The sequence below is a fragment of the Cherax quadricarinatus genome, chromosome 43 (genome assembly GCF_038502225.1).
Source record: "Cherax quadricarinatus isolate ZL_2023a chromosome 43, ASM3850222v1, whole genome shotgun sequence".
Lineage (NCBI taxonomy): Eukaryota > Metazoa > Arthropoda > Malacostraca > Decapoda > Parastacidae > Cherax > Cherax quadricarinatus.
This window is the reverse complement of record NC_091334.1, coordinates 7,924,772-7,952,581: the sequence shown is the minus strand read 5'-3', so window position 1 is coordinate 7,952,581 and position 27,810 is coordinate 7,924,772. Positions and strand designations below refer to the sequence as shown.

The 27,810-nt window shown below is 40.6% G+C and overlaps 2 protein-coding genes across 5 annotated transcripts in view; one reads left to right on the top strand and one right to left on the bottom strand.

Annotated features, from left to right (window-relative positions):
* The window catches only part of Naa15-16 (N-alpha-acetyltransferase 15/16), a 244,969-nt gene extending 222,275 nt beyond the window's left edge, over window positions 1-22,694 (bottom strand). For all 3 annotated transcript variants that reach the window (XM_070093550.1, XM_070093551.1, XM_070093552.1), the window contains exons 1-2: window positions 22,502-22,694; window positions 18,029-18,107 (exon numbers count right to left, since the gene is read on the bottom strand). In XM_070093550.1, coding sequence (XP_069949651.1) covers window positions 18,029-18,107; window positions 22,502-22,561 — 139 coding nt within the window. In that variant the 5' untranslated portion in view covers window positions 22,562-22,694. The remainder of the gene's footprint in view (window positions 1-18,028; window positions 18,108-22,501) is intronic.
* A 945-nt stretch (window positions 22,695-23,639) lies between these two features.
* Window positions 23,640-27,810, top strand: part of LOC128694227 (ras-related protein Rab-33B) — a 71,450-nt gene continuing 67,279 nt past the window's right edge. For both annotated transcript variants that reach the window (XM_070093548.1, XM_070093547.1), the window contains exon 1: window positions 23,640-23,744. The gene's annotated coding sequence lies outside the window, so the exon portion shown is untranslated. The remainder of the gene's footprint in view (window positions 23,745-27,810) is intronic.

The following is a 27,810-nucleotide window of genomic DNA, read 5'->3' as shown; positions in this document are numbered from 1 at the left end:
CTATTTTCTTAATAGTTCTTGTTCTTATTTATTTTCTCTTATCTCCACGGGGAAGAGGAAAACAATTCTTTCTCCAAAGCCATGTGTCCTAAGAGGTAGCTATAATGCCAGGAGCAAGGGGCTAGTAACCCCTTTTCCTGTATAAATTATTAAAAGTAAAAAGAAAGACTTGTTTTCCCTGGGTCACCCTGCTTCAGTGAGATATGGATGGTTTGTTAAAAAAAAATGTATTTTACTATTCACTATAAAAAATGTAATCCTTAATCTTTCTTCACTAATAAAAAACTACTTTCCTCTAGCATTATTTAATTTAGGAGTTAGCAATTTATTTTTTAAATATCTTTTAAATTGGACATAAAAATTTATTTTTGTCAGAATTTTTTTTTTTTTTGTGGGGTGGTGTGGGGTAGGAAGGCTGGAAATGTTGGATAACATACTTCATCAGGATTCTCAGATTTTCTTTATGATTTCTCAAGTACCTAACTTAAAAATAAAAGAAGCAAAAGAAATCTATATCCTGCTTTGCTGTACTAAAATTTAGATTCACAATAATAACTAGGTCATGTAAAATAAATTTTGTCTTTAAGGTAAAGTAGGCACCTTGGTATCTGCTCAAGATGCCACGTGCAATTTGTCTTACTGCCATACAAAATGTCATCCAGTTGCTTTCATGTAAGTACGTACATACTTCAGCAAAATTTGTTGATGCCTTTCTCACGAGTAAAACTGCCGAGTTTAGTGACATTGATGAACAATAACCCAGGCTCGTGGCCTGGTGGCAAAAGCTCTCACTTCACACAGTGAGGGTCCGGGTTTGATTCCTGGCGAAGGTAGCAACATTTTGCATGTTTCCTTACATCGGCTGCCTATGTTCACCCATCAGTAATAATGAGTACCTGGGTGTTAGCTGACTGGTGTGGATTGCATCCTGGAACAAAATTGACCTAATTTGCCTGAAATGCTCTGCATACCAAGAGGTTTTCTGTGTAGTAGTATGTCATCGAGGTCAGCTAGGCCTGTATACCTTGTCCAATGGTGCGACACAATATACTGAATCTTCTAATTAACCCTTAAACGGTCCAAATGTATATATACGTTCACCTGCGCAGCGTCCTGAATATTTTGAGAGAAAAAAAAAATCGGCATTTTTTTATAGCAAAAAAGAGCATGTGGTACCCAGGCATCCCCAATTTTTTTCATATGGCACACACTAAGTGTGCACACCCATTCTCTCATGTCTAGGTGACTCAGGCCTATTGTGCCAATGCTGAACGAATGACAAATGAAACGTATATATACGTTTGGGGCGCTACACGAGAGAACGTATATATACGCTTGGACCGTTTAAGGGTTAATGAACCAATGAGAGTGTGAGAAAGGAAAAGTGAGGAATAAACTGCCATGATCAATAGTGGTGATTAAGAATAACTTTTATTCCCAGTCAGAAGAGCTATGAAGCTCCACTAGCATCTACACTTACTCCTACACATACCAGACACTGTTTCTTTAACGCCACATTCCCCACATACTTGTGCTACTTAGATGCCACAATTAGCCTTTACTAGTTCAAGTTTCTGCTTAATTCCACGTTTCCTCTTGGCACCATCACTTGCTTTAGAAGCCATTGTAAATTGTGCTTTACTTAATATGTTAATTAAGTCACACCTGTAAATCCAGAAAAAATTGGAGACTGAATGACGAGTGTACGAGTGATCATAAACAAACTGGCATAGGAGGCCTATGGGTCAAGGAAAAATAAAAACAAAGGCCCTGGATGGGGAACCCCTGGCTCTTATTAGACAAATATTGGAATCATAGGACCTGGTCTGATGGTTCAGAAAACAACTGGACACTATCACTATGGACAAAATCTGGAACAATGGATTTTTTTTTAATTTTGAATGATGTTTCTAGTGTTTGCTTGGCTAATCATTTTGTCCTAAATTACCAAAAATCCATTAATGAAAGGTTTTGCTGTATTATTATTACTATTATTTGTTGTAGTGGTAGTAGCAATATATGGCATTATGCTTTAGGTATTAACAGAATTTTTTATAACGTGAGAGAGAGAAACACACACACATGAATGACCCGCACCATGCTGGATACTCACCCTGTGACTTCAAGTGATGTCACATACGAAACATTACAGAATATGAACAGATGTTGTTTTGATAGCACTAATATTCTCAATGAGATGGTTAGTACTGTTTTTCCAATACCAAAGCTTCAACCTATGACACTGAGCTTGACTCTTATCATCATTACTGATTCTATGTCATCATTGAAGGCTCTTGGCTCATATAATGACTCCAACAACATGCTCATTGGGGAAGCCAGGTATAGATACTCAAAAATTAGGGACAAAGGAATTAATGTACAATTGCTATGGATCCCATCACACATTGGATTACTCCTTCATGATAAAGTTGATATGTTAGCCAAGAAGAGTATCAAGAAGGAGAATGTAGAATATAACTTTGGTATAACTGTGTCTAGCATTAGGAATAATATTAGGAGAGAAGTAAATAATGAAAATGATTGTTATAGGAATGCAGTTAGAAGCCTGAGTAGATCTATAACCCACTATGATAACATGAACGTAGATAAGTATGTTTATGGAGCAACTTGCAATGTGAACAGACTGACTGATGTTGTAGTGGCCAGGCTTAGGCTTGGTTACAAGTACTTCTGGCAGTTTGGGAGACACACAGATGATGATCAAACTAAATGTAAATTATGTGATCAGGCATATGGTCATTCTCTTGAACACTATGTGCTTAATTGTCCACTTATTGAGGAATACAGAGACAGACAGTATAATAACCTATGTGACATGTCAAGATATCTTATTAATGAAAATAAGATACCAGATATACTAAGCAAATTTCCTAAATTTGCTTGTAACAGATAAGTGAACTATAGATATGTCGATATAAATCCATATGTATTCCTGTTAACCCTTTGGGGCCTAGTTCCTAGGCCTTTTGTGTATCCATATGCTCTCGCGCTACCGTCCACAGGATGGATATGGGGTGCACAATAAACTAGCCACTTCGGTGGCAAAATCCAAATCCAAAGCTTCAATATATTATGTGTACACCACAACTGAGATAATCTTTAGCATGGAGTATGCTTCTTCATTTAAATTTTATAAGAGGCACTGGAGAGCAAACAGACTTAGCAGTTAAGAATAAAAGAAGGGAGGTACTGGAAAAAATGGAGAGGATCTTTTGATGAGTTGTTGAATGTTAATGATAAAGAGGAGGCAGTGATTTCATGCATGGGGCAGGGAGGGATAATATCATATAGGAATAAGGAGCAGCCTGAGGTGGGTTTGGGGAAAGTGAGAAAAGAAGTAGGTAGAATGATAAAGAATGATACAGATGTTAATATATGCATGAAAGAAGAGATGGTACCAAAGGATTGGAAGAAATGTGCATAGTTCCCCTGTATAAGGGAAAAAGGAGACAAGAAAGAATGTAAGAACAATGCCCCCCCCCCCCAAAAAAAAAAATTATCTTTTTATCCAGTTCAGAAACCAAATCGCTTAGTGCAAGCTAACTTTTATATGCTAGTCACAGATCTGAGCTTGTTTAACATCTAATCACATAATTTTTTCTTTTCAAAATATTATGATCAATATTTTGGAATTTCAAGTTGATGAATCATGTGATATGTATTACCTAATAACCATCGGATGTATTACATTATGCACGGATAAGAAGTGTGGTGAAGGTATAGATCCTTGTCGTATCCCAGTCATTTTTTCCTGAAAGGACATTTTCTCTTCTGTCACTGTTTGCATTTTCCTCTCAAATTCTCTTAGCCACTGTGCTAGTTGAGTTTTCCTCCTTTTATAATTTGAAGTTTCCAAATTAGTCTCCTCATGGTGAACTTTAAAAACAAAGGTTTTCTCAAAATTTAAGTAAATATAATCTTCCAATTCATTCTTTTAAATATAATCTGCCCATCCATTCTTTTAAAATATAGTACATATGCCCATCCATTCTTTTAACCCTTAAACTGTCCAAACAGATTTACTTTCACATGAGTAGTGCTCCAAAAGTAGATCTTCGGTTTTTTTACATATTTAAAAAAAAAAAGTAGATCAAAGTTTTTTTATACGTTTTCAAATGTAAAAAAAAAAAATCTACGTTTTTTACATACTTTCAAATGTCGAAAAAATGTAGATCTATGTTTGGACAGTTTAAGGGTTAAATATAAACTTTCCATCCATTCTTTTAAATACAATCTACCCATCCATTCTTTTAAATATAATCTACCCATCCATTCTTTTAAATTTAATCTACCCATCCATTCTTTTAACCCTTTAGGGGTCCAAGCTGAAGATCTACGTCACGAGCTCATCTCCCTCAGATAAGCTGTGAACGGGAAATTTATTCCTAGATACGAGAGAGTGAATCTATGCTGTAAGTGTGCACCATATAAAACAAATCCTGCAGTACGCAGTGCACAATGAGAAAAAGAATGAGACTGTGTATTTTGGATTAAAACACCGACTTTGCAGTGTATTTTTGTATGGTTTTTATGGTTGTATTCACAGCTTCTTGGTCTCATTTGATAGAATGAAAGATATATTACAGAAATAGAGATAATTTTGATTGGTTTTAGCTTAAAATCGAGCTCACAGTAGCCGATGTTTAAGAGTAAACAAATGACGTCACACGTCCAATACACATCAACTGGTGGATCTAATATACATTCACGAATGTGCTGATATTTATACAGTTATTACAATATTGCATAATTGCATAACAGTAAATCTTCTATTTTTTGGTGTGAATAAATATTCTTTAAGTGAATAAAAACTCAAAATGGAATTCATCTGTAAAGCCTGAAAACATAATAAACAGAGGAAATGTTATTTTAGTGCCAGGAATGCCTACATTGTTTATTCTGGACCCTATTTTGAGTTTGCAATATTTTGAACTTTGTGTGAAATTGGTCAAATTACCAAATTCTGATCACTTTATTGGGTAGTTGAAGTGGTTGGGCAGTGTCTTGTGTTCAATCAATAAAATATAGAAGTAATAATAGCAAAATAGCTAAGACGTTGGTCAACTGGAATAATGTAATTAACCTAAAATAGGAGTCAAAATGGGCAAAATCGCCAATGCAAAAATATTGCTGACACGGTAAAATTCGCGATAGTGTAATTCATCAATTTTTCCATCAAATTTTGTACTTTTTGTTTTATTACCTTCAGAAAAAGATTCTCTACCATTTCATAAGATTTTTTTTTTTTTTAAATTCTTGGACCCCTCAAAGGATTAAATATAATCTGCCCACCCATACTTACTTACTTACATTCTTTTAAAAATAACCTTTTCTTTTCTTAATCAATTACTGACTCAGCTAAACAAATTCTACATACCAATAGCAATTTGCAGATCAAAAGCCAAACTGTTTACCATTTGGTATGCTATCCCTCTCTAGGTGTTCTGTGTTCTAACCACTTTCCTCTATTAGCTTTTGCAATAATTTTACGAAACTCATCAGCAAAATTATCCTATAGTTTAACCTGTAAACGGTCCAAACGTATATATACGTTCTCTCGCCCAGCGCTCTGAATGTTTTTGGAGAGAAAAAATAAAAAGTAATAAAGAGCGCATTTTTCTAAGTGTTATAGAATAAAAAAAATTAGGGACAGTACTTACCGAGATATGAGGTCATGAAGTTGGCACTGGATGCTCACCTGACTGCAACATTGAGTCCTGCCGCTTGCAGAAGTGTTGCTGATATACCTTTTCTTCTCGTTTTTATATTTTATATAATTTTCATGTTCTGATAATTATAATTTATAGTAGTTCTTGTGATTTCATAGCCAATCTTTGTTCTGACACTAATATTAAGTACAGTGGTCCCTCGTTTATCGTCGCTAATCTGTTCCTGGAAGTGAGACGATTATCGAAAAAGACGATTTTCAAATCAATTTCCCCCATAAGAAATAATGTAAATACAATTAATCCGTTCCTGACACTCAGAAGTATTAAAACAAAAATTTTTTTTACATGAAATAGAGATGTAGTACATAAACAATACAATGGGACATGATGAATGAAACATTAACAGCATAATACTTACCTTCACTGGCAATTCTTCTTAGTGTATGGAAGACTGGAGGAGGAGGAGAGAGATTGGATTAGTTACTGTTTGGTATTGGAATCCCCTTCCATCAACAACTTAGGTACCAAGTCCTTTTCTGGGGTTACTTCTCTTCTCTGTGTCTTAATGCCACTAGGACCCAACTTGAGAGTCACTGGAGTCCTGTCTCGCAAAAAAAAAGTGTCCAGAGAGTTCTGTTTCTGCCGTCTCTTTAAAACTTCCCTAAAATGGGCCAAGACTGTCACTGTACAAGTTGCCGATATGGCTTGCAACATCCTTCTCAGGGTGATGTTTCTCCATAAATCTTTCCATCCTACCCCACATTTCAAAAATCTCCTTAATTTCTGAAGAAGGCACCTTCTTCCATCTCTCTTCCTCCTTCTCGTTTATCCACACCAATAACAACTTCTCAACTTCGTCGAGTACTGGTGATCTCATTTTTGTCAGCATAATTTACCCCCTTCGCAACAACAGCTTCCTTGATTTCCTTTTTCTTGGCCATGATAGAAGATATGGTTTTACGGGATTTGTTATACATCCTGGCCAGTTTGGCCACACGTACGCCAATTTCATATTTTTCAATGATGTTTTTCTTAAATTTAATCGTATTTCTCACCTTCTTTACCAAAGGCTTGGCACCAGGAGCTTTCTTTGGAGCCATGGTAGCTTATTTAGCACTTGCAAGCACTAAAATGAATGGAATACATGTACAGTGGACCCCCGCATACCGGACGCCTTGCATAACGGACAATCCGCATACTGGACGCTTTGATCGCTAAAATTTTGCCCCGCATACCGCCCAAAAACCTGCTCAGCGCCCTTCGTCCGAGACGCGTCCAATGTGCGGCCTGAGCCAGCCTCATATGTTCCGCCGGTGGCATTGTTTACCAGCCAGCCTCCGCGGTAACATTCAAGCATACAATCGGAATATTTCGTATTATTACAGTGTTTTCGGTGCTGTTTCTGGAAAATAAGTGACCATGGGCCCCAAGAAAGCTTCTAGTTCCAACCCTACAGCAATAAGGGTTAGAATTCCAATAGAAATGAAGAAAGAGATCATTGATAAGTATGAAAGTGGAGTGCGTATCACCGACCTGGTCAGGTTGTACAAGAAACCCAAATCAACCATCTCTACTATTGTGGGCAACAGAAAGGCAATCAAGGAAGCTGTTCTTGCCAAAGGTTTAACTGTGTTTTCGAAACAAAGATCGCAAGTGATGGAAGATGTTGAGAGACTCTTATTGGTGTGGATAAATGAAAAACAGCTAGCAGGAGATAGCGTCTCTCAAGCGATCATAAGCGAAAAGGCTAGGAAGTTGCATGAGGATTTAATTAAAAAAAGGCCTGCAACTAGTGATGATGTGAGTGAATTTAAGGCCAGCAAAGGTTTTTTTGAGAGATTTAAGAAGCGTAGTGGCATACATAGTGTGATACGGCATGGTGAGGCTGCCAGTTCGGACCACAAAGCGGCTGAAAAATATGTGCAGGAATTCAAGGAGTACATAGAAACTGAAGGACTGAAACCTGAACAAGTGTTTAATTGTGATGAAACAGGCCTGTTCTGGAAGAAAATGCCAAGCAGGACCTACATTACTCAGGAGGAAAAGACACTCCCAGGACATAAGCCTATGAAAGACAGGCTTACTTTGTTGATGTGTGCCAATGCTAGTGGTGATTGCAAAGTTAAGCCTTTATTAGTGTATCACTCTGAAACTCCCAGAGCGTTCAGGCAAAAGAATGTCCTCAAGGATAATTTGTGTGTGCTGTGGAGATCAAACAGTAAGGCATGGGTCACTAGGGACTTTTTCTATAACTGGTTACACCAAGCATTTGCCCCCAATGTCAAAGATTACCTAACTGAAAAGAAATTAGAACTTAAGTGCCTCCTGGTGTTAGACAATGCCCCTCGTCATCCTACAGACGTGGCAGAGCGACTTTATGGGGACATGAGCTTCATTAAGGTGAAGTTTTTGCCTCCTAATACCACTCCTCTCCTGCAGCCCATGGACCAGCAGGTTATTGCAAACTTCAAAAAACTGTACACAAAAGCTCTGTTTGAAAGGTGCTTTGTAGTGACCTCAGAAACTCGACTGACTCTAAGAGAGTTTTGGAGAGATCACTTTAATATCCTCAATTGTATAAACCTTATAGGTAAGGCTTGGGAGGGAGTGACTAAGAAGACCTTGAACTCTGCTTGGAAGAAACTGTGGCCAGAATGTGTAGACAAAAGGGATTTTGAAGGGTTTGAGGCTAACCCTGAGAGGAGTATACCAACTGAGGAATCAATTGTGGCATTGGGGAAGTCCTTGGGGTTGGAGGTTAGTGGGGAGGATGTGGAAGAGTTGGTGGAGGAGGACAATGAAGAACTAACCACTGATGAGCTGATAGATCAACTTCAAGAGCAAGAGGCCAGACCTGGGGAAACTGGTTCAAAGGAGGGGAGAGAGAAATTGAAGGAATTGCCTACTTCAAAGATTAAGGAAATGTGTGCGAAATGGCTTGAAGTGCAAACCTTTTTTGATGAAAATCACCCTCACACAGCTATTGCAAGCCGTGCTGGTGACTGTTACAATGACAATGTTGTGAACCACTTTAGACAAATCATAAAGGAACGAGAGGTACAGGCCACTATGGACAGATATGTTGTGCGAAAGAAGTCCAGTGACTCTGAAGCTGGTCCTAGTGGCATTAAAAGAAGAAGGGAAGTAACCCCAGAAAAGGACTCGACACCTCAAGTCTTAATGGAAGGGGATTCCCCTTCTAAACACTAACACTCTCTCTCCCCTCCTCCCATCCCATCAATCATCACCAGATCTTCAATAAAAGTAAGTGTCATGTAATTGTGCATGCCTTTTTCAGTTTGTGTGTACTAAAATTAACATTTCATGTGGTAAAAAATTTTTTTTTTCATACTTTTGGGTGTCTTGCACGGATTAATTTTATTTCCATTATTTCTTATGGGGAAAATTCATTCACATACCGAACATTTCGCATAACAGCCAGCCCTCTTGCACGGATTAAGGTCGCTATGCGGGGGTCCACTGTATTATAAAATATTTTGTATGAACACGTGAGGGGACTGTTCCTCACTGGTAAACAATGGCACACTGGCTGGGAAGGGAGGCCGAAGCGGCTCAGAGCCGTGAGTATGCGCCCAGGATGAACGACGATTAATGAGTCAACCGACCATTTGCGAGCCAATGTTTGGACGATTTACGAAAAGGACGACTATCGAGCCCAACCTATTATTGAAGGACCACTGTACTGAAACTGTACTCAAATCATCACAAACACACTGACAGGTGAACATTTACACCTACCCTGGTCATTTATTATTGTCTAGGAATATATACAAAGTATTTATAGGTCCCAACAATGTTTTGGATATGCGGGAGTATATAATAATAATAATAATAATAATAATAATTTGGTGGAATGATGATGTAAAGAGAGTAGTAAGGGAGAAAAAGTTAGCATATGAGAAGTTTTTACAAAGTAGAAGTGATGCAAGGAGGGAAGAGTATATGGAGAAAAAGAGAGAGGTTAAGAGAGTGGTGAAGCAATGTAAAAAGAGAGCAAATGAGAGAGTGGGTGAGATATTATCAACAAATTTTGTTGAAAATAAGAAAAAGTTTTGGAGTGAGATTAACAAGTTAAGGAAGCCTAGAGAACAAATGGATTTGTCAGTTAAAAATAGGAGAGGAGAGTTATTAAATGAAGAGTTAGAGGTATTGGGAAGATGGAGGGAATATTTTGAGGAATTGTTAAATGTTGATGAAGATAGGGAATAACATCTTGTAGGAGTGAGGAAGAGCCAGTTGTGAGTGTGGGGGAAGTTCGTGAGGCAGTAGGTAAAATGAAAGGGGGTAAGGCAGCCGGGATTGATGGGATAAAGATAGAAATGTTAAAAGCAGGTGGGGATATAGTTTTGGAGTGGTTGGTGCAATTATTTAATAAATGTATGGAAGAGGGTAAGGTACCTAGGGATTGGCAGAGAGCATGCATAATTCCTTTGTATAAAGGCAAAGGGGACAAAAGAGAGTGCAAAAATTATAGGGGGATAAGTTTGTTGAGTGTACCTGGTAAAGTGTATGGTAGAGTTATTATTGAAAGAATTAGAGTAAGACGGAGAATAGGATAGCAGATGAACAAGGAGGCTTTAGGAAAGGCAGGGGGTGTGTGGACCAGGTGTTTACAGTGAAACACGTAAGTGAACAGTATTTAGATAAGGCTAAAGAGGTCTTTGTGGCATTTATGGATTTGGAAAAGGCATATGACAGGGTGGATAGGGGGGGCAATGTGGCAGATGTTGCAGGTGTATGGTGTAGGAGGTAGGTTACTGAAAGCAGTGAAGAGTTTTTACGAGGATAGTGAGGCTCAAGTTAGAGTATGTAGGAAAGAGGGAAATTATTTCCCAGTAAAAGTAGGCCTTAGACAAGGATGTGTGATGTCACCGTGGTTGTTTAATATATTTATAGATGGGGTTGTAAGAGAAGTAAATGCGAGGGTCTTGGCAAGAGGCGTGGAGTTAAAAGATAAAGAATCACACAAAGTGGGAGTTGTCAAAGTTGCTCTTTGCTGATGACACTGTGCTCTTTGGAGATTCTGAAGAGAAGTTGCAGAGATTGGTGGATGAATTTGGTAGGGTATGCAAAAGAAGAAAATTAAAATTGAATACAGGAAAGAGTAAGGTTATGAGGATAACAAAAAGATTAGGTGATGAAAGATTGGATATCAGATTGGAGGGAGAGGGTATGGAGGAGGTGAATGCATTCAGATATTCGGGAGTGGATGTGTCAGCGGATGGGTCTATGAAAGATGAAAAGATGAGGTGAATCATAGAATTGATGAGGGGAAAAGGGTGAGTGGTGCACTTAGGAGTCTGTGGAGACAAAGAACTTTGTCCTTGGAGGCAAAGAGGGGAATGTATGAGAGTATAGTTTTACCAACGCTCTTATATGGGTGTGAAGCATGGGTGATGAATGTTGCAGCGAGGAGAAGGCTGGAGGCAGTGGAGATGTAATGTCTGAGGGCAATGTGTGTGGTGTGAATATAATGCAGAGAATTCGTAGTTTGGAAGTTAGGAGGAGTTGCGGGATTACCAAAACTGTTGTCCAGAGGGCTGAGGAAGGGTTGTTGAGGTGGTTTGGACATGTAGAGAGAATGGAGCGAAACAGAATGACTTCAAGAGTGTATCAGTCTGTAGTGGAAGGAAGGCGGGATAGGGGTCGGCCTAGGAAAGGTTGGAGGGAGGGGGTAAAGGAGGTTTTGTGTGAGAGGGGCTTGGACTTCCAGCAGGCATGCGTGAGCGTGTTTGATAGGAGTAAATGGAGACAAATGGTTTTTAATACTTGACGTGCTGTTGGAGTGTGAGCAAAGTAACATTCATGAAGGGGTTCAAGGAAACCGGCAGGCCGGACTTGAGTCCTGGAGATGGGAAGTACAGTGCCTGCACTCTGAAGGAGGGGTGTTAATGTTGTAGTTTAAAAACTGTAGTGTAAAGCACCCTTCTGGCAAGACAGTGATGGAGTGAATGATGGTGAAAGTTTTTCTTTTTCGGGCCACCCTGCCTTGGTGGGAATCGGCCAGTGTGATAATAAATAAATAAAATAATTTCCCTTGAAGCATGATGTAAGACAAGTGTCAGTCCACTGTTAACAGTGCAATGGCGACATTTGACGAGCATCCACAGCCCTGGCTTTACTTGTTTTCACTGTTACACATAAACACGTCTGTCTGTCTGTTTAGCTCTCTATCTGTCCGTCTAGCTCTCCGTCCATCTGTCTGTCTAGCTCTCTGTTTATCTCTATCTCTGCTTATCTGTCTCTCTGACTGCTTGTCTCTCTTTCAGTCTCTTTGCTTGTCTTTCTGTCTCAGAGAGAGCCACTCATGAACCAACAGGTATTACACACAACTGTGTCATCACGTCGGGTTCCTGAGCAAGTGTAAATACGTATTTGACAGTCATGCTTATGCATTATATCTACAAGCACAATATAGCACTTTGTCTGGATTTTTTGGCTTATCCTAGGTAATTTACACTGTATAATTGTATTTATGTGCACCTGTGAAAGAGACACACAGAGATAGACAGAGACAGACAGAGATAGACATAGATACAGACAGACGGAGATAGAGCCAGCCAGCCTCCCAAACATGTATTACATGTTCCAGAATTGTTTCTCTTTACTTAGGGCATAGGTTATAAGACATTCTAAAAGGGTGTTGCACAAATGTTGCACATGGGTTATTATCAAGGTTTTAGATATTTCTTCAACCACTTATGGCCACATCCACCTCAAAGGGTCAACATCACTTTCCTCTTAAAATGGGAGCATTAATACTACATGACATCAGTGAATCCCAGGTGTTTGCCAAGCTGTTTGCTCTAGCCAGTGCTCAATTGAACTGGTGCTCCCACAAGGTACTAAGTGGTCCCAGATTTTTTTAATACTATGCACACCAATTGTTAAAACCCATTCTATGCTGACCAGGCATCTCAGGCTAATCTGCCAAATTTGGAGGCAGGAAAAATAAAACGTAGATCTACATTTGGAACGCTAGCGGTAAGAATGTAGATCTACGTTTGGACCGTTACGGGTTAAAGGATCCTACATGTCACCTTAAATATTGGCACAATGTGTGCAATTTTTCATTTGCCCGCCAATTTTCCCTCTTGTAGGGAAATACTAAAAAAATTTTTGCAGAAGATTCTTACTAATATGCAGTACCTATCTGGAGGGCTCTACCAAGATTTTTAATCTCCCAAGCCATCAATATCAGTCACCATTTTGAGAGGTGTGTGTGTAGTCACCAATTAATGCACTAAACAGTTATTAGTCCTGAAGAACACCATGTTGTCTCAGGTATTTATCCAACAGCCTTCTGCTCTGTCTCTCCTGATGCCATTTATCTTTGGTCCTTTGAGATGCATCATAAGATAACAAGTGGCTACAGACAAAATAATAATAATAATAATAATAATAATAATAATAATAAAAGAGCCAAAGGGATACCGACTGTGGCATGCAAAGAGTACGTAACCTTTATTCGGCACATGTACACACCCTCATTTACAGGCTATCTCCCCCAACCAGTGAACCAGGTTGCTAAGAGTTGATGATGGGGTCCCGTCGTTCAACTAGTGACCAGGTTCTAGCCAATAAGATGGTGGTTTTGGCAATCGCAGAGGTTATGTGGGTACCACTCTCCTGTCTGCCCTTGTCATTCCCATTCTAGAGCTGGTTGAAGCACGGTCTGCTATCTTGTGGCTTCTATTTCTGCCTTGCTTACCGTGGAGTGCACTATACTTATCACTGTACATAGTGTACATATTGCTGTTCTAAATTGGTGAAGGATAATATAAGTCTAAACTTTTTCTGCTGTGTTTATTTTGCTCCCATTACACCCGGGATAACAGGCCATTTGGAATCCTGGGTTGTAATATGGGTAGCCTGTCCGAGAGCTGGAGCTGGACTTAGAGAAATGGTTGAGCTTAGGGTGAAGCTCGTAGCAGGAACATTGTGCCGCTTGCTGTCTGGCATTGCATTAGCTTTGCCTACGCTTTACAAATTTTGCGTGTCAGTTACTGTTATGGTCAGCCTTGCTATTGTGTGATCGTTCAACAGCTCGCTACTAGCTTGTTCGGTGTGCTCGCTTCGCTATGGTCAATCTTATAGAACAGTGTGGATGTCTGGCATTGCTTTACAAATTTTGCGTGTCAGTTATTACTAGCCTGTTCGGTGTGGAGAATTTTGCAGTCAGCTTTGCTTGTATGCGTATTCTGCAATCGTACTGTGCATAGCTAAGCGTGTCCTGCAAATTAACGTGTTACGTTGGGGTATTCTGCAATCGTACTGTGCATAGCGAATAACTTATGCCACCTAGACGAGTCAGACGTCTGGTGTCGGCATATACTTTGCATAACCTACTTAAATTGTCCCTACAGCGTTGTTGGCAAATTGCTCATTCCATTGGCATTAAATACAAACGCACTCTCACAGCAGCGCAACTGCGTTCACTGATTCCTGACAAACTTATAGAATAAGAGATCGCACATCAGACTCCTCCCTCTACGGGAGCTAGGGCAAAAACTACTATGTTCTCGCAGGAGGAAGATGATACACCTACGGAGCAAAATGGTCAGTATAGTGCAGCTGGGTTGTCTCAAGGTGAATCAGCGTCGTTGGCACTTGAGCTGGCAAAAATCAATCTTGAGCAAACTAGGGAACAGAGAGCATTCGCAAGGGAAGAATTTGATAGGGAAAGAGAAAGGAGGCAGTTTTCGCATTCTGTAAATAATTTTAGTTTACAGAAAGCAGTACAGTTTGTTCCCCGCTTCAATGAGGCCGAACCAGAAAATTTTTTCGAAAGCTTCGAAAATCAGGCTCGAGCCTTGAGGTGGCTGGAACAGCATTGGGCATCGTTGGTTCATACAGCATTATTGGGTAAGGCACAGGAATTTACGTCAGTATTAAATGACGCTGAATTTTCTGATTATAAAGTAGTGAAGACCACAGTGTTGGGAGCATAAACATGTATCCCAGCCAAATACCGTAAGCTTTTTAAATTAAGCAGGCGGCAGCTTGGTCAATCCCTAGTGGACTTTGTGAGACAGCAAACCAAAGCTTTTACCAGCTGGTATAAAGCAAGTGGTGTCTCTACCTTTGAGGAGCTGGTACAGCTTATTCTGATTGATAACCTGCTGGAGTCTGTGGGACCAGAGGTTCGAGTCTTTCTGCAGGATCGTGACTTAACCATTGCATTGGAGGCAGCCAGGTTGGCTGATACCTTCGAAACTAACCGCTCCTTGTCCGAGCGGTCCCGTCTCTCTTTTCAACAGCCTGGCATGAGCAGAGATCATCAACCTTGGAGAATGAAGTGCCAGCTGGAGGGAGAACGTCTACGTCAGCCAACTAAGTCACCTGGTGAGCCACGCTTCTCAACTTATGGTCCACGTGCTGAGAGACAAATTACTCAACAGGGTGCATCTCGACAACAGTATCCAGAGAGACACCAGATAGAGCGACACCAGTTGCAACGTCCGCAGGGAGTAAAGGGCAAGCCTGTCGTCTGCTTCCTCTGTAACAAAGTAGGTCACAATCACAGATGCTTACCCTCTTCCTCGTCTGGATGACGTAATTGACTTTGTGGGTAAGGCTACTTTTGTGTCCAAGTTAGATCTCCTTAAAGGTTACTATCAGGTACCTTTAACGGATAAGGCGAAGGAAATCTCTGCCTTCGTAATTCCAGGAGGTCATTATCAATACACTGTTACCCCCTTCGGAATGAAGAATTCCCCCTCTTCATTCCAGAAACTTATCCATCAGGCTATTAAAGGACTTGAAGGCATGGCAGCATACCTAGATGATATTGTTGTGGTGTCTGATACTTGGGATCAACACCTACTTAGACTTAAGGCTCTTTTTGAGACCTTTCAGAGTTCCCATTTAACAGTTAATTTATCTAAATCTTCCTTTGGCCAGGCCACTGTCACTTTTCTAGGCCATGAAGTAGGTAGTGGTAAAGTTGCACCTAAACTTGCTAAAGTTCTTGCTATTAAAGATTATCCAGTTCCTCATGATAGGAAATCTCTTCAACGTTTCCTAGGCATGATAGGATTTTACAGAAGATTCTGTAAGAATTTCTCAGATATTGTAGCCCCTCTTACCTCTCTTACCAGTCACAAAGTTCCCTTTAACTGGACCTCAGACTGTAACACTGCTTTTAATAAAGCAAAAAGATTATTGTGTACTGCACCCATTCTTTTGTCTCCAGACTTCTCCAAACCTTTTTCATTACAGGTTGATGCTTGTGAGTCTGGGGTTGGGGCAGTACTATTACAAATCGAGAATGAGGAGTTGTAGCCTGTAGCATACTTTTCAGCCAAGTTCCAGCCACATCAGAGGGCTTACTCTACCATTGAAAAAGAAGCCCTCGCGCTGGTACTGGCTTTGGAGCATTTCGATGTTTATGTGGGCCAGACATCGCAGGTGGTCACAGTCTACAGTGATCACAATCCTCTAGTATATCTCCAAGCCATGAAGAACCACAACACAAGGCTCATGCGCTGGACGCTAAGACTGCAACCATACTCATTCAGAATTAAATATATTGCCGGCAAAGAAAATGTGTTGGCGGACTCTTTATCTAGAGTCTAATATTTTTATTTATTTAGGTTAGGATGTTATATTATTTGTGGTAACCCCTTTTCACGCTCTTTTTTTTTATCCCCTGGTGTGGGGTTTTTTTTTAGTGAGGGGATGCGGGCTACTGTCTGCCTGTATCTTGGACCTATGCTCTGACTGACTGCTGTCTCACTTTGAGTTTAGGGTTTGGCTTTTTGTCACGAGAAAAGCTGAGGTCTATCTAAGAGTTGGATGGTGGAGAGGAAAGGCGGTCCTATTATTTTGTGCCATGGCGGCACGGTTACCACTGGGAGGTGGCAGCCTAATCCTCAGCCTTCTCGGGGTGGGGGTGTGGCATGCATAGAGTACGTAACCTTTATTCGGCGCATGTACACACCCTCATTTACAGGCTATCTCCCCCAACCAGCGAACCAGGTTGCTAAGAGTTGATGATGGGGCCCCGTCGTTCAACTAGTGACCAGGTTTTAGCCAATAAGATGGTGGTTTTGGCAATCGCAGAGGTTATGTGGGTACCACTCTCCTGTCTGCCCTTGTCATTCCCATTCTAGAGCTGGTTGAAGCACGGTCTGCTATCTTGTGGCTTCTATTTCTGCCTTGCTTACCGTGGAGTGCACTATACTTATCACTGTACATAGTGTACATATTGCTGTTCTAAATTGGTGAAGGATAATATAAGTCTAAACTTTTTCTGCTGTGTTTATTTTGCTCCCATTACACCCGGGATAACAGGCCATTTGGAATCCTGGGTTGTAATACCGACAATTTTTTTTTTTTTACAAACAGTGAGATAGAATAATGGAATAAACTGAAAGAGGAGATAAGTGCTACAACCATTACAATATTTAAATTTTATTTTACTTTTTATTATTAACACACTGGCCGATTCCCACCAAGGCAGGGTGGCCCGAAAAAGAAAAACTTTCACCATCATTCACTCCATCACTGTCTTGCCAGAAGGGTGCTTTACACTACAGTTTTTAAACTGCAACATTAACACCCCAAGACATCACAAGACAAGCTTTACTTCTGTAGCTACAAACAGGCACTATAATTACAAAGAGGTTAAAAAAAGCACCCAAGTAATTACTGAGGGATAATGATTTGGAAAAGTCCATAATTGTGTTGATGTACAACTGAATCATAACTTTGCCTGTGTTTACTAAAGAAACTTTTAAAGAAACGACTAGGGCAACAATTCATAAAGTGGGTATGAATATGCAAGTGTTGCTGTTGATATAAACCATACCACGGGCAGGGACAGAACCTGCAATCAGAGTCATAAAACTCCAGACCGACGCATTAGCTACTGGGCCAGCTCAGGAGTTTGGTGACTTTGATCGAGGGTTCTAGCCCCGCCTGTGGTATGGTTCATTTGCAATTGTGTCATTATGATTTTGCGAGTCTTGTTGATATATTTTCTAAAGGATTTGTGAAGATATTCTGTTAAATATTTTATAAAGTAGCACACATTACAGGGGTCAGTTTTGTAGTACAAGAATCTAACACACCCAGTTCAAAGGTTCTGGTTTTGGCACCAGTACCAACTACTCCACTAACCAAGAATTCAAAGTTTTTAATTTTCTGGATACCCAAAATCATGCATTTTCCCCAACACAGATAGAAAAAGAAATATTTTTCATGTTTCCTTATTTCTGCCTTCCCATTAAAATATAAAGCCTTTCCCCCTTTTTTTTGACAAAAAGGGAGTTAAAAAAAAAAAAAAAAAAAAAAAAAAAGCAGCAAAAACTTACCTCCATGATCCGAGAAATTTGCCAGGATTTGCTTTGCAAATTTCAATCCATTTTTGTACTGTTTCTGCTCATAGCATTTCTGTAGAAAACAAGAGATATATGAAATACTACATTACATTGAAGTAGGAAATAATGTGTTCAATAAATGCTATTTGCACCTACTATATACATTGGCCATTATACTCCAATACTATAAACCCTCCTCTTTGATAACAACAAAACACACAGAGCACAAAACACTCACATTCTTCATGTCCATATCACCCTATGCAAAAATGCTATGCACATAAAGGGCCCGAAGATCTGGAAATCATTGCCTGAACATACAAAAGGGCCCCTGCCTGCAAATCAATTGAAGACTCTACTTATAAATCACCTCATCTCCCAAAATTAACCAAATAACCACTATACTTTATCACCTACCAGCAGCTCAAAAAATCCAAAATATTTTACAATTGCTCAATTAATTCAGGATTATTTCAAACTTAAAACTGTTTCAATCTCATTACTGTAAACTGTGCTAAATTGTAATACTGTAATTTTTAATTACTGTAAACCAGTAGCTACCTCTGTTATAATAAGGAAAACAATGTACAGTGCTACCTTGAGTTTCGAACAGCTCCCAACTCGAACAATTATGTAAGTGTATTTTTGTAAGTGCTTTTGTAAGTGTATTTTTGGGTTCTGAAACGGACTAATCTAATTTACACTATTCCTTATGGGAACAAATTTTTTCGGTAACAGCACTCAAACAGCCTTCTGGAACGAATTAAATTTGTAACTTGGGGTACCACTGTATAGTCTAGTATTTAGCAGTCAGTAAGCATCAGGTTTAGTCTCCCCGAAATGTCCCGGCATGATAGTGGCTTTCTTTGCACTTAATAAATCAAAATTGTAAATACACATTGTAACCGTTGCAAAGAAATAAAATCTTTAACATCTATTTATAAAAGGTAAAAAGGCACCACAATGTAGTAGAAAACAAGCATTTAATATATTTTAACATTCTAAGTGTACAGTACAGTAGGACCCCTGTATCTATAAGGGATATGTTCCATGGACCTGCTGTAGATACCGAAACAGTGGATAGTAGTAAATCCCATGTATACCTATATACATACCTATTATGAAGTTTAATCGATAAATTATGCACAATAAGTGGAGAATTATCATTTTTTTACTGATAGATAGCACTTCACAGCTTCTCTTAGGCTTTGTAGAACTGCCAGCTTTTCTACTTTTGTGGTTTGGGGCCATTATTATGCAAAATTCAGAGGTATTCTTGGGCCATGGTAAACTGTGGATAACCGAAACCGTGGCTACTGAATCAGTGGATACGGGGGTTCTGCTGTATATTATAATGTTTATCAATATTTGGTAAAGGTTTTGAGTGTTAAAAAATAAAAAAAAACAGCCTTTTTTGTTTTTTGTGCATAACAGAAATCAACAAAAAATACCTACAAAGTTTCATTTCTGAGACATCAGAGATGCCCGAAACTGATTCTAATTTTTTTTAAGATTCTCATTTTCAGCATCATTGTTCTTAAAGGATAGATCTGGTAGAAAAGATATGAATAAAGTTGTTAAGAGCTGATCTGGGAGATAGCTTCAAACCAAAACAAACCATCACCTAACCTCTAAACTTTTGCCTGACTTATAAATCCACAAATAACATACACATGCATAAAACATCAAAACTGATGCTTTGAATTAAGTTGTCTTTTGAATAAAGGTGTTTTATACTTTCTTGAGCATGAGTACCTGACGTGGGTAGCCTTGGTCATAAGGAAACCTGCAAGTGCCGAACATAGATGGCTTTGTTCACAAGAGCGCCTGCAAATAACACAGGCAGGCTTAAATGAGCCTGCAAGTGCCTAACATTGGCGATCTTTCTTACATGAGGACCTATACAAGTGCCTAACACAGGTGGCCTTAAGCATAAAAATCTTATCTGTTCTCTCATATCCTTTTATGATCTTATTTGTTATCAGATCTAAAGCCTTCATCTTGCTCACACTACAATGGCACATTTAAATTCACTGTTAAAATGCAGACACAAACCTGCTGGATGCTCAGACCCCTAAAACTCAATGCTTCCTTTACCCCTTCCCTTCAACTACTCCTGGGATGCCCCCTACCCCTACCTTCCACTCTGGATTTATATATCCTTTTTGCCATCCTATCCTTCTCCATCCTATTCTAATGCCCAAACTAAACTAATCCTATGTTCTTCCAGTCTGACAGATTTCTGAGACAATCCATCCACAACCTTATTGCTAAAAATAAGACCCACATAGCCAGAATGACTTCCAACACTATTAAGAACCTATTATCCAAATTCAATCCACATAAAAGATCCCAAATCTGGAACACACTGTTGAAGATTTCAAAGGCCAACTTCAAAACTGTTAACCATTCATTGATGTGACCCCCAAAATAAAGTTTGCTCAAAAAAGCTATGCATCCCATGGGCCTTCAGAGTACTGAATGTTTTGCAAGTTTATTTAGGCACAGGTACACATAAATACAATCATACATTGTATAAAATTACCTAGGATAACCCCAAAAAAGGTCATGACAAAGTGCAGTAATTTGAAATAGATTTGTAAGGGACAATAAACACTTGTGCCATACACTGCAATGCCCACAACCATCTCAGACTTCCAACATCCCAGGCTTCTCATCAAAGATTAGACCCACATCACAGCTGCTGTTTAGAATTTCTCATTGCTGTTACCAAAACTGCTAAAAATACAGTTTTATAATCTCAAATACTTGCCAAACCCTTGTTTTGGGGGGAAATGTCTCCTTAATAAATGTCCTAGATACTACATGTGTTTCTTTTTTACATACTTGTAGGTGTTAAGTCACCATTCATAACCTCAGCTGTGTAGCTGCTGGTGCTAGTATCCCATGATACTAGCGCCTAACCTGAAAACAGCCTTGCCTGGATACATCCATAGCCATCACCTTGTTGGAGTCAGTGTCATAAAAGTTAGCTCAATTTTCTAGCCCAGGAGGAAGAATTAGCTGCTTCTAGAAAGTAGCCAGAAAATTTAAAATTTTTTATTTAGGCTGTGTAATTTTTTTTATAATGGTATTGAGTACACATATATTATAAGCATATAAAAACTGCATTATTTATATAAAACTTAGGATAGCCCAATAAAGATGAACACTGTGACTGGTAGGCAACACTCTCGCCTCACACAGTGAGTGTCCGTAGTTCAATTCCTAGCTAGGTGGAAACATTGGGCGTGTTTCCTTACACCTGCTGTTCTCATTTACCTACCAAGTAAGTAGGTACTTGGGTGTTAGCTGACTGGAGTGGGTTGCATCCTGGAGGACAAAACTGAAGGACCCCAATGGAAATAAGACACAGTCCTCAATGACGCACTCACTTTCTTGGGTTATCCTAGGTAGCTAACCCTCTGGGGTTAAAAATTCAAATAAAATCTCATCTTACTACATTATGTATTGTTCTGAAGGTACAGTCTGTTACATAAAAGAAAAAAATACTTTTTAAAGTGTAACAGCAAAAATAAATAAAATTACAAATGTAAATTGCCTGATGCATCATAATTCCCAGGCCAGTTATTTTAAAACTGACAAACCAATAATGAACTTGCCGATTCTGCCAAGTAAAATATTCAAATTGGAAGCAAGTAAATTTATTTAGGCATAGGTACACGTAAGTACAATTATCATACATAGTGTAAATACCTAGGATAACCCAAACAAGCCAAAGTGACTTATTTCCATTTGAGTCCTTGGAAAGCTCATTAATGTGTACCATCAGTAGTGGTGCAGCACGTCAGCAGAGACGAGAGAGGAGTTGGAAGGAAATTACATAGTAGTGGGTACCTGGGTGTTAGTCAACTGGTGTGGGTTGCATCCTGGGGGACAGGACTCAAGGGCCACAATGGAAATAAGACAAGACAAACCTCAATGACACCCTGAATACCTTGGATTATCCTGGATGGCTAACCCTCCCTACCCCGGGTTTAAAAAAAATCCTAATTTATGTTAACACAACAAACATCATGTTAGGTCCCATACAACACCAAAATCTAAAATTATATTCCTTTCCACACCATCATGTCCTGGATTTTGAAGACCTGGGAGCTCTTTTACTCCAACACTACTGCCCGTGAATTATCATAAACATATTTTTACTTCCTACACTGCCGAGTATTTGTCCAAATCTGTCAAATGAGTTTTATAGGTTTGTTAAAATATTGTTCCAGCTTCCCACCCAGCTCTTTATTTTTGAGGTTTTATTGCGGCCACTTGCGCCTTACATCAACTTCTTCAGCGTCGATGGAAATCTTCAACTATCTAGGATACCGAAGCCAAGCCTAAAACGGTGGTTTATTTTACTTAGAGAAAGCAGTAGATTAAATAAAATATTTTATACGTTTTGTTTTTATGCAGACGAACCCCAACAACAAGCCATGCGTCTCTTCAACTCACCAGAATTCGTTTAAATAGAGCATTTTCCTTTGGTGGAAGTTGCTGTTTTCTCGGATCCATGATTATTTATTTGTCTATCAGCTTAAATATGCTCTGAGTGGTCCTAGACCCTTGAGATAAGCGTAAATTGTACAAAATCCCGCGTGGTACCGGCCAAGATGGCGGCTGTAGGAGATGACGTCGGGGAAGTGACGTCATGTAAACAATAATGGCGAGCATCACATTCATTAGTGAAGGTAACTTTCCTAAGTTACTTTTTTTTTTTTTATAAAGATTTTGATCCATAACATATAAGCATTTTACTATAGTGGTCTTAAGTGTCCATAGATGTTATTGGCACAAAATGAACACAGAATATACATTTAATCTATTATAACTCAATAAAGCCAGTTTAGCTTATTTTTAATAGGTCTCTTTCTATGATATCAGGATACCTTTATTCTACTACTGACAACACAGGCTTCTTTTATTAATGGAATGTATTAAATTAGTACTTTTATAAATACATTAATAGGTTTGAGTTTTTTTAGCAATATATTGAATGTCATATCTGAAGTATTCTACGTTCTTCTGATAAAAAAAACTTGTCTCCACAGAAAACAATCATTACATATTAACATGATTTTTTATATTTATAAATAGATTTTGCCAACAAGCTTACAGTTATATTAACATTGCTATCTATCTATCTATCTATCTATCTATCTATCTATCTATCTATCTATCTATCTATCTATCTATCTATATATATATATATATATATATATATATATATATATATATATATATATATATATATATATATATATATATATATATATATATATATATATACATACATACATACATACATACATACATACATACATACATACATACATCCATACATACATACTTACATACATACATATACACATACATACATACATACATACATACATACATACATACATACATACATACATACATACATACATACATACATACATACATACATACATATACATACATATATCTACGTAAAATGAATGAATTGTTTATTTAAAAATCTTCGAATGGAATTCTGAAAATAAAACATTTACTGTGTAAGGACGTAATATATTTTGTTTTCATTGTGAGTGAGCATTACAAAATAAATCACAGGTATTAATTAATGTGTTAGAGATGTGGTTGAATGCGCCCGTCCACCAGCTGATGACAAACATCAACAAGAGGAGGTTGATCGTCAGTGTCTCAGGCGAATGTGAGTCATTTACATCCTCTAAATACCTCTTTTCTCTACTAAAGTTTATTATCGAGTACATAGGAACCAGTCCAGTGTGTTGTTAACCAGACTGAAGCTAAAAACTAAAAAGAAAATATTTGTTTTTAAAGGTGAAGATGTGTCTCAGTTTCCTTGTCTCCACATACTTGGTCCTTGTGGAGGAATAAAACTTTTATTTTTCTGGGTTTTAGTCCTACATACGTCTTAGGGGGTTAACACGCCGACTGATAATTATTTTTCGCATTAATACGGTTGGAAAAATTCTGCGGCATATTTTTTGTGAACTTTGACGCTTCTGATATATTCTTGCTTCATCCAGACTTGTACATGACTGCCTCCCCTTCCTTCCATTGTACCTGACTTCATCCCCTTCCTTCCATTGTACATGACTGCCTCCCCTTCCTTCCATTGTACATGACTGCCTCCCCTTCCTTCCATTGTACCTGACTGCCTCCCCTTCCTTCCATTGTACCTGACTGCCTCCCCTTCCTTCCATTGTACCTGACTGCCTCCCCTTCCTTCCATTGTACCTGACTGCCTCCCCTTCCTTCCATTGTACCTGACTGCCTCCCCTTCCTTCCATTGTACCTGACTGCCTCCCCTTCCTTCCATGGTACCTGACTGCCTCCCCTTCCTTCCATTGTACCTGACTGCCTCCCCTTCCTTCCATTGTACCTGACTGCCTCCCCTTCCTTCCATTGTACCTGACTGCCTCCCCTTCCTTCCATTGTACCTGACTGCCTCCCCTTCCTTCCATTGTACCTGACTGCCTCCCCTTCCTTCCATTGTACCTGACTGCCTCCCCTTCCTTCCATTGTACCTGACTGCCTCCCCTTCCTTCCATTGTACCTGACTGCCTCCCCTTCCTTCCATTGTACCTGACTGCCTTCCCTTCTTTCCATTGTACCTGACTGCCTCCCCTTCCTTCCATTGTACCTGACTGCCTCCCCTTCCTTCCATTGTACCTGACTGCCTCCCCTTCCTTCCATTGTACCTGACTGCCTCCCCTTCCTTCCATTGTACCTGACTGCCTCCCCTTCCTTCCATTGTACCTGACTGCCTCCCCTTCCTTCCATTGCACCTGACTGCCTCCCTTTCCTTCCATTGTACCTGACTGCCTCCCCTTCCTTCCATTGTACATGACTGCCTCCCCTTCCTTCCATTGTACCTGACTGCCTCCCTTTCCTTCCATTGTACCTGACTGCCTCCCCTTCCTTCCATTGTACCTGACTGCCTCCCCTTCCTACCATTGTACCTGACTGCCTCCCCTTCCTTCCATTGTACCTGACTGCCTCCACTTCCTTCCATTGTACCTGACTGCCTCCCCTTCCTTCCATTGTACCTGACTGCCTCCCCTTCCTTCCATTGTACCTGACTGCCTCCCTTTCCTTCCATTGTACCTGACTGCCTCCCCTTCCTTCCATTGTACCTGACTGCCTCCCCTTCCTACCATTGTACCTGACTGCCTCCCCTTCCTTCCATCGTACCTGACTGCCTCCCTTTCCTTCCATTGTACCTGACTGCCTCCCCTTCCTTCCATTGTACCTGACTGCCTCCCCTTCCTTCCATTGTACCTGACTGCCTCCCTTTCCTTCCATTGTACCTGACTGCCTCCCTTTCCTTCCATTGTACCTGACTGCCTCCCCTTCCTTCCATTGTACCTGACTGCCTCCCCTTCCTTCCATTGTACCTGACTGCCTCCCCTTCCTTCCATTGTACCTGACTGCCTCCCCTTCCTTCCATTGTACCTGACTGCCTCCAATTCCTTCCATTGTACCTGACTGCCTCACCTTCCTTCCATTGTACCTGACTGCCTTCTCTTCCTTCCATTGTACCTGACTGCCTCCCCTTCCTTCCATTGTACCTGACTGCCTCCCCTTCCTTCCATTGTACCTGACTGCCTCCCCTTCCTTCCATTGTACCTGACTGCCTCCCCTTCCTTCCATTGAACCTGACTGCCTCCCCTTCCTTCCATTGTACATGACTGCCTCCCCTTCCTTCCATTGTACCTGACTGCCTCCCCTTCCTTCCATTGTACCTGACTGCCTCCCCTTCATTCCATTGTACCTGACTGCCTTCCCTTCTTTCCATTGTACCTGACTGCCTCCCCTTCCTTCCATTGTACCTGACTGCCTCCCCTTCCATCCATTGTACCTGACTGCCTCCCCTTCCTTCCATTGTACCTGACTGCCTCCCTTTCCTTCCATTGTAAATGACTGCCTCCCCTTCCTACCATTGTACATGACTGCCTCCCCTTCCTTCCATTGTACCTGACTGCCTCCCCTTCCTTCCATTGTACCTGACTACCTCCCCTTCCTTCCATTGTACCTGACTCCCTCCCCTTCCTTCCATTGTACATGACTGCCTCCCCTTCCTTCCATTGTACCTGACTGCCTCCCCTTCCTTCCATTGTACCTGACTGCCTCCCCTTCCTTCCATTGTACCTGACAGTCTCCCCTTCCTTCCATTGTACCTGACTGCCTCCCCTTCCTTCCATTGTACCTGACTGCCTCCCCTTCCTTCCATTGTACCTGACTGCCTCCCTTCCTTCCATTGTACCTGACTCCCTTTCCTTCAATTGTACCTGACTACCTCCCCTTCCTTTCATTGTACCTGACTGCCTCCCTTTCCTTCCATTATACCTGACTGCCTCCCTTTCCTTCCAATGTACCTGACTGCCTCCCCTTCCTTCCATTGTACCTGACTGCCTCCCCTTCCTTCCATTGTACCTGAATGCATCCCCTTCCTTCCATTGTACCTGACTGCCTCCCCTTCCTTCCATTGTACCTGACTGCCTCCCCTTCCTTCCATTGTACCTGACTGCCTCCCCTTCCTTCCATTGTACCTGACTGCCTCCAATTCCTTCCATTGTACCTGACTGCCTCACCTTCCTTCCATTGTACCTGACTGCCTTCTCTTCCTTCCATTGTACCTTACTGCCTCCCCTTCCTTCCATTGTACCTGACTGCCTCCCCTTCTTTCCATTGTACCTGACTGCCTCCCCTTCCTTCCATTGTACCTGACTGCCTCCCCTTCCTTCCATTGTACCTGACTGCCTCCCCTTCCTTCCATTGAAACTGACTGCCTCCCCTTCCTTCCATTGTGCATGACTGCCTCCCCTTCCTTCCATTGTACCTGACTGCCTCCCCTTCCTTCCATTGTACCTGACTGCCTCCCCTTCATTCCATTGTACCTGACTGCCTTCCCTTCTTTCCATTGTACCTGACTGCATCCCCTTCCTTCCATTGTACCTGACTGCCTCCCCTTCCATCCATTGTACCTGACTGCCTCCCCTTCCTTCCATTGTACCTGACTGCCTCCCTTTCCTTCCATTGTAAATGACTGCCTCCCCTTCCTACCATTGTACATGACTGCCTCCCCTTCCTTCCATTGTACCTGACTGCCTCCCCTTCCTTCCATTGTACCTGACTACCTCCCCTTCCTTCCATTGTACCTGACTGCCTCCCCTTCCTTCCATTGTACATGACTGCCTCCCCTTCCTTCCATTGTACCTGACTGCCTCCCCTTCCTTCCATTGTACCTGACTGCCTCCCCTTCCTTCCATTGTACCTGACAGCCTCCCCTTCCTTCCATTGTACCTGACTGCCTCCCCTTCCTTCCATTGTACCTGACTGCCTCCCCTTCCTTCCATTGTACCTGACTGCCTCCCTTTCCTTCCATTGTACCTGACTCCCTTTCCTTCAATTGTACCTGACTACCTCCCCTTCCTTTCATTGTACCTGACTGCCTCCCTTTCCTTCCATTATACCTGACTGCCTCCCTTTCCTTCCATTGTACCTGACTGCCTCCCCTTCCTTCCATTGTACCTGACTGCCTCCCCTTCCTTCCATTGTACCTGAATGCATCCCCTTCCTTCCATTGTACCTGACTGCCTCCCCTTCCTTCCATTGTACCTGACTGCCTCCCCTTCCTTCCATTGTACCTGACTGCCTCCCCTTCCTTCCATTATACCTGATGGCCTCCCCTTCCTCCCATTGTACCTGATGGCCTCCCCTTCCTCCCATTGTACCTGACTGCCTCCCCT